Source organism: Scardinius erythrophthalmus, assembly GCF_964197995.2.
Source record: "Scardinius erythrophthalmus genome assembly, chromosome: 22".
Lineage (NCBI taxonomy): Eukaryota > Metazoa > Chordata > Actinopteri > Cypriniformes > Leuciscidae > Scardinius > Scardinius erythrophthalmus.
In genome coordinates this window covers 13,279,230-13,293,625 of record NC_138242.1, presented here as the reverse complement: position 1 = coordinate 13,293,625, position 14,396 = coordinate 13,279,230, and the positions used below count along the sequence as shown (strand labels likewise).

Below are 14,396 nucleotides of genomic sequence, written 5' to 3'. Positions count from 1 at the left end.
AAAAAATATCGCCGTTAATCTATTCTCCAAGTTGGGTTGGGAGCTGGCTCAAGCTACACAAGCTATGATGACGCAATCTACCCGCGGCCGCGAGGAACACCCGGCTGCAACGCATCATATTCGTCGTCATCTTAAGTAAACACGGCTGAAAGTGAAAGCTGGTGTATAAGATCGGTGCAACATTCATTATTTGGACTTGGTTCGGATTTAAGCCGTCCGACGTAGACCGTGTGGTGTAACAGTTCGGTAAGTTAACACACGACTAATCCGTTCTACCACCTCAAGTTCAAAACGAAACATATCACTGAATACCAGCTCGCGCGTATTATTCCCAATATATCTGAGTGGTGTAGAACATAATCTCTGTCTGCGCCCGATTTAAAGAATCGTTGTTGTGTTTCTTTTTAACTGAAAAGACATCAGTTAGAATATTCTAATTTTAAATTTGGGGTTTCATAAGCTCCAAGCCATAATAAACATTAGACCTACTTAAGTCTCTGCAGCTAGTGTACTTAAATTTTATTTATCTGCAAAATTATGTTGTATACTTACAGTTTTGCACAATATATGTTCTCAAAACTACATGCACCCTTAAAAAAAAAAAAAACAAACAACAAAAAAAAAACATTTAGCAGTTGTTTAGCAGGGTCTGTGTAACTATAATATAGTTATCGCAAGAGGCTGCAATGTATATCACAATATGGATTTTAGGCCATATCGCCCATCCCTAATTGATAGCCTATAGTAGTTGATAATAACATAGGCCTACCTAATGTTGCCTATGGACGGTAACAGTACAGTAGTAACTTTTTACAGTCTATGAGTGGAACAGCTTTCTCAAGCAGTTTGGGATGCATTTTGGAAACAGGAGATGAGCCCCTGGTCTAATGCGCCACCTGGCTTGAGAAACCCGTTCTCAAAGACTTACTTTTATAGTCATTATTTGGGTAGCACACATATTCTGAATGCCTTCGGCAGAATTCAAATGAGCCATTTTAATCTAGATTAATCTAGATTAATTTCAAAATTAATCTAGATTAATCTAGATTAAAAAAATTAATCTATGCCCACCTCTAATATATATATATATATATATATACATACACACACACACATATATATATATATAGAAGACAGAAAATATTACTTGTCTTACTTTATTCTGATTTTATGATACACTCAAAATATTCCACAACATTGATTAACGTTGATTAACCCGTTGATTAACCGGTGGTAAAATATTCTCACCGTCACATACCTAGTATATTTTTATATAGATACAATAGGCCTACCTGATTTTGAACACAAGAGGGCAGTATAGCCCTATGTATGACTTGACTTTTATGGGACTAAAGAGTACAATTGCTATTTTTAAACGTATAAGTAATTCTTAAATTGAAAAAAAAAGAATAAAATGGGTTTAGTTGTGATATTTGTATACTTTTATATAGAAATAAATGGTGTATAATTACATTTTTAGAAGATGATGCTTTTAGCGTTTCCTTTTTGTACATTACTTTAATCCCTCACTATATCAAAACTGTTTGAAATATTTAATATCCGTTCACACTGGTGAAGTTTCATCAAGATCAGTTAATGTATGCAGAAGTTATACCGCTTCGTGTTTATCTTTTCTCGCCATAAATTCGTTTCCTCGCCACGGCCAAACCGTTCGAGATATCAAAAATCCTTCCGCAATTTAGCATCCTCAATGACTTGACTTCATGCACACCGAGTTTGGTGGGGATTGGATGAATTCTCTAGGAGGAGTACTTCGCATTCCACAGCAAGCGTTTTCCAAACAACCCATAATAGCCGACTTCCTGTTGGGCTGGCGTAAAACTTTACGGGGGAAAAGTTGTTCGGCCCGATGAGATCTATATGTGTACCGAGTTTCATATTAATTCATGCACGCGTGTTTGATCTATGGACCAAGTTTTCAGACCCAGTTCAAGGGGGCGCTGTTGAGCCCCCCTGCCACGCCCGGGTACCAGCTTCAGCCCGGCCCTGATGCCAAGGGGTTTTGACTTGTGTGCAAAGTTTCAAGAGTTTTTGAGCACGTTAAGGACCCCAAAAGCCCCTGAAACCTTGATTAACAATATAAAAGCAATAGTCAAATCCCCCCCTCCCCTCACACACACAGAGACACAGAGAGAGGGAGAGAAAATTCTCCAGAAAATCCACATTCAAACCAAAATATCTCTCTTCCTCTTATATAATTTCTGAAGGATCATGTGACAGTGACGACTGGAGTAATGATGCTGAAAACTCAGCTTTGATCACAGGAATAAATAACAGTTTAAAATATATTAAAATAGAAAGCAGATGTTTTAAATTGGAATACTATTTTACAATATTACTGTTTTTGTATTTTTAATCAAATAAATGCAGCCTTGGTGAGCAGAAGAAACTTTGCTTAAAAACATTAAAAATCTTACTGACCCCAAACTTTTGAACAGTAGTGTATATATATTATATAAAAATGTAAGGGACAAGACACAGATAATTTTACTTGCCTGACCTGATTAAAACAATGAAAAAACTTAAATGAAAAAATAACTTGGGAATCACTAAAACGAGTGAATTAATCTGATTTTATGATAGAGTCAAAATATTCTACAACAAATTCTTTAAATTCAACGATGTTGAGAACGGAACAAGAATAAAAAAAGAATTATAAACAAGCTGAAACTAAATAAAATAAAAATGAAAACGAAATTAAGCAGTTTTGGGCTCACACAACTCTCTCATTAGAATACAAATGTTTCAACATTTGCGATGAATTTGGATGCTAAACTATCCTTTATCATAGGCTTTGTACTTCACTCACTTTCCAATATCGACAGAAAAAATCATCCTATTCACACGCGCAAAAATGTGCTTGGAAACATCACAGTGGAGCGGTGCTTACCAATTGAATGGTACGAATTGTAGTACTGACTATTTAAACAGAGCATTTTAAATTTTATATGTTAGGTTGACTATTTTATTAATATATTTTATTAAGGCTATAATGAACAGGCTACCTGATTTTGAACACAAGAGGGCAGTATAGCACTATGTTTGACTTTATTTATTTATTGTTTAGACTAAACAACCATTCTGGCAGTTTTTAAACTTAAACTTCATTCTTAAATTGAAAAAAAAGAATAAAATGAGTTAAGTTCTGATATTTGTATACTTTTATATAGTATTAAATGGTGTATAATTACATTTTTAGAATAAATGAGACTTTTAGCATTTCCTTGTTTGACATTACTTTAATCCCTCACCATAGCAAAACCGTTTGAGATATTTATTATCCGTTCACAATTTAGCATCATTAATGTATTTTTATCATGTTGAAAAAGTTTGGTGGGAATAAAATAAACCACTTAGATAAAGGTGGCTAAAAATTAAGAGGCTGATTTTGCAAAAAAAACACATTCAGACCAAAATATCTGACTTCCTGATGGTCAGAGCTAATGACTTTAAATTAGAAAGTTGTCCGGGTCGATGAGATCAATATATGAACTGAGTTTTTTTTACTGTAGTTAAAACTAACCCCCCCACTTTTGTCAAAAGCATGTTGAAAGTGACACACTTCCTGCTGCCAGTTGGTGGCGCTATAAACTTTGACTCACAATAGTTACATCCATCTGATCGGCCTCTTACCACGAACACACTGCTGAAGTTTCAACAAGATCAGTTAATGTATGCAGAAGTTATTCCACTTCGTGATTCTCTTTTCTCGCCATAAATTCGATTCCTCGCCACGGCCAAACCGTTCGAGATATCAAAAATCCGTCCGCAATTTAGCATCCTCAAAGTCTTGACTACATGCACACCGAGTTTGGAGGGGACACGGTGAATTTTCTAGGAGTATTTCACATTCCACAGCAAGCGTTTTCCAAACAACCCATAATAGCCGACTTCCTGTTGGGCTGGCGTGAAAGTGGACGGAGGGAAAGTTGTTCGGCCCGATGAGATCTATATGTGTTCCGAGTTTCATATTAATTCATGCAAGCGTGTTTGATATATGGACCAAGTTTTGAGACCCCGTTCAAGGGGGTGCTGTTGAGCCCCCCTGCCACGCCCGTTTCTGAAACTTTTCACATGTCTACTGGCTAATAAGTGTTATGTGTCTGTCGAGTTTCATCCAATTTCAAGCATGCTAAGAGTCTCAAATGCATCCGAAAAGAATATTAAAGTTTGATGTGTTGCCACGGCAACAGTGTCTAAGATATCAATAATCCTTTCACAGGTCTACATCTGCCGTGTATTTTCATTATACACATAAAGTTTGAAGCAAATCGGGTAAAAATAAGAGGGTGACTTCAAAGCATTTTGAAAGTGACACACTTCCTGCTGCCAGTTGGTGGCGCTATAACTTTGACTCACAATAGTCACATCAATGTGATCGGCCTTTTACCAAGAACACACTGCTGAAGTTTCATCAAGATCAGTTAATGTATGCTGAAGTTATAACACACTTCCTGTTTCTATTTTCTCGCCATAAATTCGTTTCCTCACCACGGCCAAACCGTTCGAGATATCAAAAATCCGTCCGCAATTTATTATCCTCAATGTCTTGACTTCATGCACACCGAGTTTGGAGGCGAATGGATGAATTTCCTAGGAGGAGTACATCAAATTCCACAGCATGCATTTTCCAAACAACGTATAATAACCGACTTCCTGTTGAGACCCGCGGAACGAAGGCGGTAGGAAGGCGGCTGCCGCTTTTAAAAAGCGGCTGCCGCCGGCGGTGCGCCGTCCAACGTGTTTGCGATGTTGCCATTCTGCCGCTTCTACATTTGCGATGTATTTGGATGCTAAACTATTCTTTATTATAGGCTTTGTTCTTCACTCATGTTCCAATATCGACGGAAAAAATCATTCTCTCTGCGCAAAAATGTGCTTGGAAACATCACAGTGGAGCGGTGCTTACTGTGAATGTATGAATTGTACTACTGACTATTTAGAGCAGTGTAATTTTTATATGTTAGGTTGACTATTTTATTATTATATTTTATGAAGGCTATAATGAACAGGCTGCGATGTCAAGATTACAATGCTGGAATGTGTGTGTGTGTGTGTGTGTGTGTGTGTGTGTGTGTGTGTGTGTGTGTGTGTGTGTGTGTGTGTGTGTGTGTGTGTTCATGTTTTTCTATCCCGGTGGGGACTTCAACCTGAATGCACACAGACTCATGGGGACTCGTGTCACAGTGGGGACCTAAATAGAGGTCCCCATGGGTAAACAAGCTTATAAATCATACAGAATGAGTTTTTTTGGAAATGTAAAAATGCAGAAAGTTTTCTGTGATAGGTAGGTTTAGGGCTAGGGTTAGTGTGAGGAGATAGAATATACAGGTTGTACAGTATAAAACCATTAATCTATCCCAGATAGCAATGAGTCGGCGGACCACCGTCGGTGCTCCGGCGGCAGTAGAAGCGGCAGAATGGCGACATCGCAAACACGTTGGACGGCGCACCGCCGGCGGCAGCCGCTTTTTAAAAGCGGCAGCCGCCTTCCTACCGCCTTCGTTCCGCGGGCCAACCACTATTCCGCCGCCTTTATATTGAAGGCGACCCTTCCGCGGCCCGCCGGAGGCAAGCGCTATTTTCCAGCGATCTGCCGCCGCTTATTCTGGCTATATATATATATATATATATTGAATATTTATAGCATGCAGTTTATCAAGAATAATGATTGCTCAAACCAGACAAATATCCACTTGGCATTTTTATTCCACATTTCAAAGTACAGTAACTGTCATTTAAACAAGATGTGTCAGATCACTGAAACATAACAGAAAAATAAATAAATAAATATACTACCATGCAGGTTTCTAATTAAATTTTGGTAAAAAAGAACAACAAAAAACAGCCTTACAAGCAAATTACAACTCTTACAATAATTGTTCATATAAAGAGGACAGCTCTAGGGTGAAAAAAAATTACCAGTAAACATTATGACAAGTAAAGAGAATACTTGAAAATAATGTGCAGCATACCAAATAAAATAAATAAAAGTATGACATCACATTTACAAGCCATTTCTAACAATAGGATAAGTGGCAGTAATTTATAGTAAAGCTCTGGAGTAGAATAGACCATTACCGGTATAACTGCAATGCTGACCTGTGGCACAAGGACTAATATTTGAAAAAAGAAAATAAAAGTATTTTGCACAGTTAGTGAGTATAGCGTGACACTTCTGACTTCTTTAGGGGTCTTGATGTTACTGACTGCAAGATTAAGAAAGGATTCCAGTTGTCAGTGATTCTGGGGTGTCAGTAGTCAGCCTGGTGCCTTTTTCTGCCTTCACGGTCAGATGCTCCTTTCAGGTAACGCGAAACGTTAACCTAGACCGCTTCATCAGTGGCATCCTGGGTTGCCGGGTTCTTCCTGATGGCTAATTTAGAAAATACAGATCTATCATTTCATTTGAATTGCTTGAGGCCATACACATCTACTTAAATATAATAAAAAATATATCCAACTTACTTTGAACAATGATCTTCAGGAACATGTCTCTAAAACATGCTTTATCCCCGACACCAAGCTGAAAATCCAAAAAAGTGTTACAAATTACATTTCTCTGAAGCTTCTCATAAATAAATAAAAAATGTGAAAGGCTAAGGATTCAGACTGTAATATATGCAGTATACAATCTTAAATTTTACTTTTTAGATTACTCTATGGCGTTATAATCAGCAAACTTACAAATTGTTCCTGGAGCTTTTTATCCTGCTTCAAACTGTTGTCAAGACACGGCAAATCTTCCTGGGTGTGTAGGGGGAGTAACAGATCCCCTGACAGGGATAACTCCAACAGACACAACATCACCAAATTCTGCAAGACGTCACAGCATAAGGGTCTGATCTGCACCTACAGGGTTTCCCAGAATAAAATAGTCAGTCCTGGTCCCTCAATTACTAAACTATGACATTTATATCTAGATCTACTACATGTACAGGTAGCCCCAGTGGGAATTAAACCAACAACCACAAGTGCTGTTTGCAAGTTGTACCTGATTGCCCAGTGCAAGCAAACATCTTCAACATTGTTTGTTGAACTTGCTTCACCTGCTCTTGAAGTAAGCCGCTGTCATCCGAAGCTACAAAATGAAAGGCATATGGTAATTTTGGACTTACATCACACACAAAAAAGTACAATTTAAGAAACAGTGCAAATTCTCACCTGCTCGTGCATTGCTTTCCCTCAGGGCCTGGTTCTACATTTAAAAAATAAAATAAAAAACAACTAAAGGCACTATTTTCAATACTGTTAAAACACTGGACATTAAAACATAGGGCTAGAATATACCTTCACAGCTGAAAACTTCATGCTTGACACGAGATGCCATTGGAGTACAAGGGCCAACAATAGATCAATGACTTTCTCCCTCCTATTGACAATCATTGACATGTAAAAATATGTTTGAAGTTAGTGCATACATTTAATGAATTGGACTTAAATGTAACACTTAGTTAAGCGCAACGTATTACATATCTCCAGAGTTTTCACCCATATGCTGCCAGGGTAAATTTGCTGCCGGGGGTGTAAAGCTTAGTACTTGATGAGCTGGGGGAGCAAACATAACATCTTTCATTTCAATGCAGAGTATTGCATATTCAGTAACGAAACAATAATTGAACTGTGCAAAGCTAATGGAATGTACAACACACCTCAACACCTTTCATCCAGAAACTGCTGCAGCGAATCCCATCAAGTGTCCTAGTGAAAAACAGATTATGATAAAAGGATTCATCATCTTAAAGTCAGCATGAAATTTTTTTTACAATTTGTATTTTTATATGTACTATTGTAGTGTTTATGTAAATGATTCATCTGTGCACTTCATTTTTTTTTTATTCATGTACCCTTATAATCTTTAATCAAATACATTACCCTTCCCTCCCCCCTCGAAACAACTTCTCTTCCAGTCATGTGCAATGGCGTGAGGGCGTGGCAACTTCCCTCAAACCATTAGTCTGCTATGAGCAGAGATGGAGGTGAGGAGAGCTAGAGTAAAACCCTGCTCCTCTATTCAATATTCCCTTTCACTTGGAAATACATCACAACACTGGAGAAAAGTCGTTTGTAACTTCTGGTTCATGCCGACTTTAAATAGAAGCAATAGTTTCCAAGACAAAAAACTTCACAAATAACATCACTTACTTGTACTCAAACTCTTGGCGGATTCTGGATTACTGGGGAGAAACCTGGTTCTGAGGAAGAGGAAACAGAAATTTGATAATAATAATAATAATAATAATAATAATAATAATAATAATAATAATGAATGAAAGAGTCCGTTATCCACAATGAACAGACAAATAAATTACACAGATGAAATAAAGGAAAATCAAATGTACAAGTCAGACCCATATACCTGCTCCCTTCATGAACTTAAAATGATGTTTCTCCCAGGTGCTGTGTGGAGGTGTGCAGCGGATGGCTAAATTGTTCCCTTGTCTTTTTTGCGGAGGTTAAATGGGGGCCAATGGCACATGCCCTTCGCTAAACCACTCTTGCGGAACCACTGCAAATGGCAGATCCTCCTTGTTGATAAACTGAACAATGTGAAGCATCTAAAATAGAAGACACATTAGCATAAAGTATACTTTTTGATTCATTTTTTTCAGGCAAAATCAACAACATTAAAATGCTCACCCCTTCGAAAAAGCAGTAATTTTCACAAGTGGATCAACAGAAAACCATGTTCAGACAAACAAAATCATATAAACAACCTATATATATCGTTATTTTTGTAAGAAAACACCAAAAGTTAAACTACCGCTAAGTCTTTCTAGATGTAAAGTTTGGCTAACGTTACCTACTGTAGCTAGATACATTTCAACATGTAGCAACGTTAGAACATGCTTAAACTGTGTAAAAAAGGTGAACAGCATGTGGTAGCGAACACTGTAATCTAGACTAGCAACATAATTATGTTTAGTTAGAAAACAACACAAGTTATACTACTATAAAAATCAGTCTTTCTTGTCGTGAAGATTTTGCTAACGTTTCCATTCCCACGTAACGTTAGGCGGCAGAATAATTGTCCGTAGTTCAGGAACTGTAACGTTAGTTAATTCGACTGACCAATACTATCTTAAACCACATGTACTCACACTTGTACAAACATACGTAACAGTTAAACATATACTTAGAAGAAGAAAAAAAACTCAACGCCAGGAAGAAACCAAGTAACGTTAGCCTAGCTATGTCAGAAACATGGCGGAAACTTTGCAAACAAGACTAACTTAAGTTACTTTAGCTTGACTAGTTAGGCAAGAACAGATTTTAAGAAGAAGTACTAAAAACAATGTCAAAAATGAACATAGTAATATTGCATCACACAAAAAGGCAAAATGTACTTACTTAAAAGATCGTATATTTCCTCTCTCCAAATACTGAAACCGTGTGAGGAGCATAGAGGTGACGAGACGAGTTATCTGCTTCAGTTTTTTAAAGTAATCCCTACATGTAAAAGGTAAAATAAATAAAAAAAAATTAGCTTGTAAAAACAATGAAAGACATGACAGAGAGACAAAATATTTCTAAATATTTCACTTTATCCTTCAGGTCAAAACAGACATTTTCATGTTTCTCATAGACATTACCATGGTTGCAAATTAATAAAAAAAAATATAAAGCAAACCCAAGATTTTGGCCAAGTTGCAGATGTCTTTCATTGTTCACTGATTTCAGGCATTGGTGAAAAATCTAAATTGTTCATACCATGAATGAAATATTTATTTAAAAAAATAATCAGAATCAGAAAGATATTTATTGCCAAGTAAGTTTTAGAAAAATTAATCATTTTTGGTCTATTATTGGTACATCTCAAATTGTGCATAAATCAAAGAAATGTAAAGAATTGTCACCTTAAGTGAATAAAATAATTCTATATATTTTACATATCTGCTATCGCTTCAGAGTTTCAAAGTAGGCTAATTTAAATGGAATCAGAGTCAAATCTGTTATAACCCCTAATGGCTTTAGAGCAACAACAAAAATTTATATAATTCACATAATAATTATAATCGCTTTAAATGTGAAAAGTAGTTAAAATGCTATCAGTTTCACTCATGGCTGGTCGATATCAAAGCGGCTTGCCGCCAGCCGGCCGCGGTTCATTTAGACGGCGGCAGCCGTCAGAGAGAATGAAGTCGGCGGCCCGGCGGCTGTTCGCCGGCGGCATCTCGCAAGAAATGGGAGTGACGTATTCGGCGGCAAACGTTTAATCTCCGCCAGCGGGGCGCACCTATAGCCGACAGCTTGGGGCCGGCGGCAAAAAGAAGCCGTGCAGATATTTTTTGCTATCTGGGATGGAGAGTCCCAACAAAGATAGTAAACCGTGTGTGTGTGTGTGTGTGTGTGTGTGTGTGTGTGGCGTGGGTGCGATTGAACAGTGGACACATAAAAACATACATAGTGTTAACTTATATTTGTGTACAGTCGCAATAAAACACAACATTGTGCTTTTGTAAAATAATTTCAAGCAATCCTCCCCCCAAAAGGTGCTAATTTTAAAATTAAACTAAAATGCTCATATTAGCGATTTAAAACGGTGCGCATCCACGGTGAGGAACGAGCAGAACAGAGTGAACGTTTTTCAGTTAATTCCTACTTCCATAGGAATTCATTTGAAACGCTCGCTCAACCACTATCAATGTCAGTGCGGACAAACATATTTTACTTTCGTTTTTAAGTTGGCAATTCAAAAGCCCCCAGCGGTGTTACACGTCGATTAACCGGTGGGAAAATATCCTCAGACACATACCTAATAAATGTATATTTAAATACAATATTGGCCTACCTGGTAAAAAGTTTTATATACTATTTTGATGTCCTTTTGGACACAAGAGGGCAGTATAGCCCTATGTTTGCTTTTTTGTGTAACCAAATAGCACTAAATAGCCTGTTTTTAACTTTTTCATTCTTCTTGAATTGCAAAAACAGAATAAAATGGGTTTAGTTGTGATATTTGTATACTTTTATATAGAAATAAGTGGTATATAATAAAATTTTTAGAAGATTTTTAGTGTTTCCTTTTTGGACATTACTTTAATCCCTTGCCATAGCAAAACCGTTTGAGATATTTATTATCCATTCACAATTTAGCATATTTAATGTATTTTCATCATGTTGAAAAAGTTTGGTGGGAATAAAATAAATAGTTTAAGAGGAGTGGCTAAAAATTCAGAGGCTGATTTTGCAAAAAAATCCACATTCAGACCAAAATATCTGACTTCCTGATGGCCGGAGCTGATGAATGTAAATTAGAAAGTTGTCCGGCTTGATGAGAACAATATAGAAACATTTTTTTTTTACTGTAGTTAAAACTAACCCCCCCACTTTTGTCAAAAGCATGTTGAAAGTGACACACTACCTGCTGCCAGTGAGTGGCGCAAAAACTTTGACTCACAATAGTTACATCCATCTGATCGGCCTCTTACCACGAACACACTGCTGAAGTTTCATCAAGATCAGTTAATGTATGCAGAAGTTATACCACTTCGTGTTTCTCTTTTCTTGCCATAAATTCGTTTCCTCGCCACGGCCAAACCGTTCGAGATATCAAAAATCCGTCCGCAATTTAGAATCCTAAATGTCTTGACTTCATGCACACCGAGTTTGGTGGGGATTGGATGAATTCTCTAGGAGGAGTACTTCGCATTCCACAGCAAGCGTTTTCCAAACAACCCATAATAGCCGACTTCCTGTTGGGCTGGCGTAAAACTTGACCGGGGGAAAGTTGTTCGGCCCGATGAGATCTATATGTGTACCGAGTTTCATATTAATTCATGCAAGCGTGTTTGATCTATGGACCAAGTTTTGGGACACCGTTCAAGGGGGCGCTGTTGAGCCCCTCTGCCACGCCCGGGTACCAGCTTCAGCACGGCCCTGATGGCAGGGGGTTCTGACTTGTGTGCAAAGTTTCAAGAGTTTTTGAGCATGTTAAGGACCCCAAAAGCCCCTGAAACCTTGATTAACAATATAAAAGCAATAGTCAAATCCCCCCCTCCCCTCACACACACAGAGACACAGAGAGAGGGAGAGAAAATTCTTCAGAAAATCCACATTCAAACCAAAATATCTCTCTTCCTGTTGGTCAGAGATCATTAATGTAAATTAGAAAGTTGTCCGTCTTGATGAGAACAATACACATACCAAGTTTTGTTGCTGTTGATAAAACTAACCCCCCCACTTATGACTAAGGGTGGCGCTACTGAGCCCCTCACCACGCCCGTTTCTGAAACTTTGCACAAGTCTACGGGCTAATAAATGTGATGTGTCTGTCGAGTTTCATCCAATTTCAAGTATGTTAAGAGTCTCAAAAGCATCAAAAAAGAATATTAAAGTTTGAAGCGTTGCCATGGCAACAGTATTAAAGATATCAAAAATCCTTTCACAGGTCTACATCTGCCGTGTGTTTACATTATACAAATAAAGTTTGAAGCAAATCGGGTAAAAATAAGAGGTTGATTTCAAAGCATTTTGAAAGGGACACACTTCCTGCTGCCAGTTGGTGGCGCTATAACTTTGACTCACAATAGTCACATCCATGTGATCGGCCTCTTACAACGAACACACTGCTGAAGTTTAATCAAGATCAGTTAATGTATGCAGAAGTTATAACACACTTCCTGTTTCCATTATTCGCCATAAATTCGTGTCCTCGCCACGGCCAAACCGTTCGAGATATCAAAAATCCGTCCGCAATTTAGCATCCTCAATGTCTTGACTTCATGCTGACTGAGTTTGGAAGCGAATGGATGAATTCCCTAGGAGGTGTACATTAAATTCCACAGCATGCGTTTCCAAACAACCCATAATAGCCGACTTCCTGTTGGGCTGGCGTAAAAAGTAAAAGTACGAAAGTTGTTTGGCCCGATGAGATCTATATGTGTATTGAGTTTCATATTATTACATGCAAGCGTGTCTGATTAATGGACCAAGTTTTCGGACCCCGTTCAAGGGGGCGCTGTTGAGCCCCCTTGCCACGCCCGGGTACCAGCTTCAGCCCGGCCCTGATGGCCGCAGGTTGTGACCTGTGTGCAAAATTTCAAGAGTTTTCGAGCATGTTAAAGGCCCCAAAAGTGCCCGAAAGGTTGACAGAAAAATAATAATAATAATAATAATAATAATAATAATAATAATAAATAATCCTACCGGAAACAATAGGGCCTTCGCCCTTTCAGGGCTTGGGCCCTAATAAATAATCCTACCGGAAACAATAGGGCCTTCGCCCTTTCAGGGCTTGGGCCCTAAATATAGCTGCGAGCAGCGATTACGGGCCCAAGCCGGTGGCACCGCAACCCCGGTGCCTTTAGTTACCTAAAATCACCGGGGTGGCGGTACCGCCGGCTTTGGCCCTCCATCGCTGCTCGCAGCTATATATATATATATATATATATATATATATATATATATTATACAAACATATATATATATATATATATATATATGTATTTATATGTGTGTGTGTGTGTATATATATATATATATATATATATATATATATATATATATATATATATATATATATATACCATTCAAAAGTTTGGGGTCAGGAAGATTTTTAATGTTTTTAGGAGAAGTCTCTTCTGCTCACCAAGGCTGCATTTATTTGATTAAAAATACAAACAAAAACAGTAATATTGTGAAATATTATTCCAATTTAAAACAGCTGTTTTCTATTTTAAAATATTTTACACTGTAATTAATTTATGTGATCAAAGCTGAGATTTCAGCATCATTACTCCCATCTTCAGTGTCACATGATCCTTCAGAAATCATTCTAATATGATGATTGATGGTCAATAAATATTAATTATTATTTTCAATGTTGAAATCAGTTGTGTACAGATTTTTTTTCAAAATGGGTTGATGAATGTAAAGTTCAAAAGAACAGCATTTATTTCAAATATATATTTTTTAACATTTTAAATGTCTGTACTTGTTACGGGGCGAACAAGACATGAGGCGTGCGGATCCATGTGCAAGCTTTTATTCATAAACATAGTAAACAGGCAGGGTCAGACAACGGCAAGCAGGTTTAGTTAGGGCAAGACACAAGAGAAATCCTAGGGCAAGCGTGGGTCTACGATTAGCAAACAATATCCAACAGGGCCAGGCAGAGAGATAATCCAGGTACACAAGCAAAGATCCAAACGAGGGGCAAACAGAGTCCAAAGGGCAAGGCAGAGGGTTAATCCTGGAAACACGGGCAGATGTCAAAACACAAGAAAACAGGCAAGGCATAAAGAACTCGGCTCCGTAGAGTAGCTATCGCTAGGATAAGCGCTAAACAATACTCGGCGATCACAGAGAGAAAGTCCAAGGCTTATAAAGAGTGTAATTGGTGATAGTGATTGTGAGATAGTTCTCAGCTGGGA

At 37.8% G+C, this 14,396-nt stretch overlaps 2 protein-coding genes across 5 annotated transcripts in view; one reads left to right on the top strand and one right to left on the bottom strand.

The window, feature by feature from the left end:
* LOC308682981 (ADP-ribosyl cyclase/cyclic ADP-ribose hydrolase 1) overlaps positions 1-14,396 on the top strand; it is a gene marked incomplete at its 3' end in the record, with an annotated part of 401,807 nt that overhangs the window by 245,343 nt on the left and 142,068 nt on the right. The window lies entirely within an intron of this gene.
* On the bottom strand, positions 6,085-9,420 carry LOC308682982 (uncharacterized protein). Of its 4 annotated transcripts, none has more exons than XM_081353036.1 (11): positions 9,373-9,420; positions 8,381-8,579; positions 8,167-8,216; positions 7,674-7,722; positions 7,494-7,569; positions 7,312-7,393; positions 7,186-7,219; positions 7,016-7,102; positions 6,709-6,837; positions 6,490-6,547; positions 6,085-6,397 (listed from the first exon to the last, which is right to left on the bottom strand). In XM_081353036.1, exons 5-9 carry the CDS (start codon positions 7,514-7,516, stop codon positions 6,749-6,751), a joined length of 315 nt encoding a protein of 104 aa, XP_081209162.1. In that variant the 5' UTR covers positions 7,517-7,569; positions 7,674-7,722; positions 8,167-8,216; positions 8,381-8,579; positions 9,373-9,420; the 3' UTR covers positions 6,085-6,397; positions 6,490-6,547; positions 6,709-6,748. The 4 variants fall into 4 exon arrangements, 3 of the variants coding, with proteins under 3 accessions (XP_081209162.1, XP_081209164.1, XP_081209163.1); XM_081353038.1 differs by having other exon boundaries at positions 7,513-7,569; XR_014029214.1 differs by having other exon boundaries at positions 6,709-6,873; positions 7,312-7,569.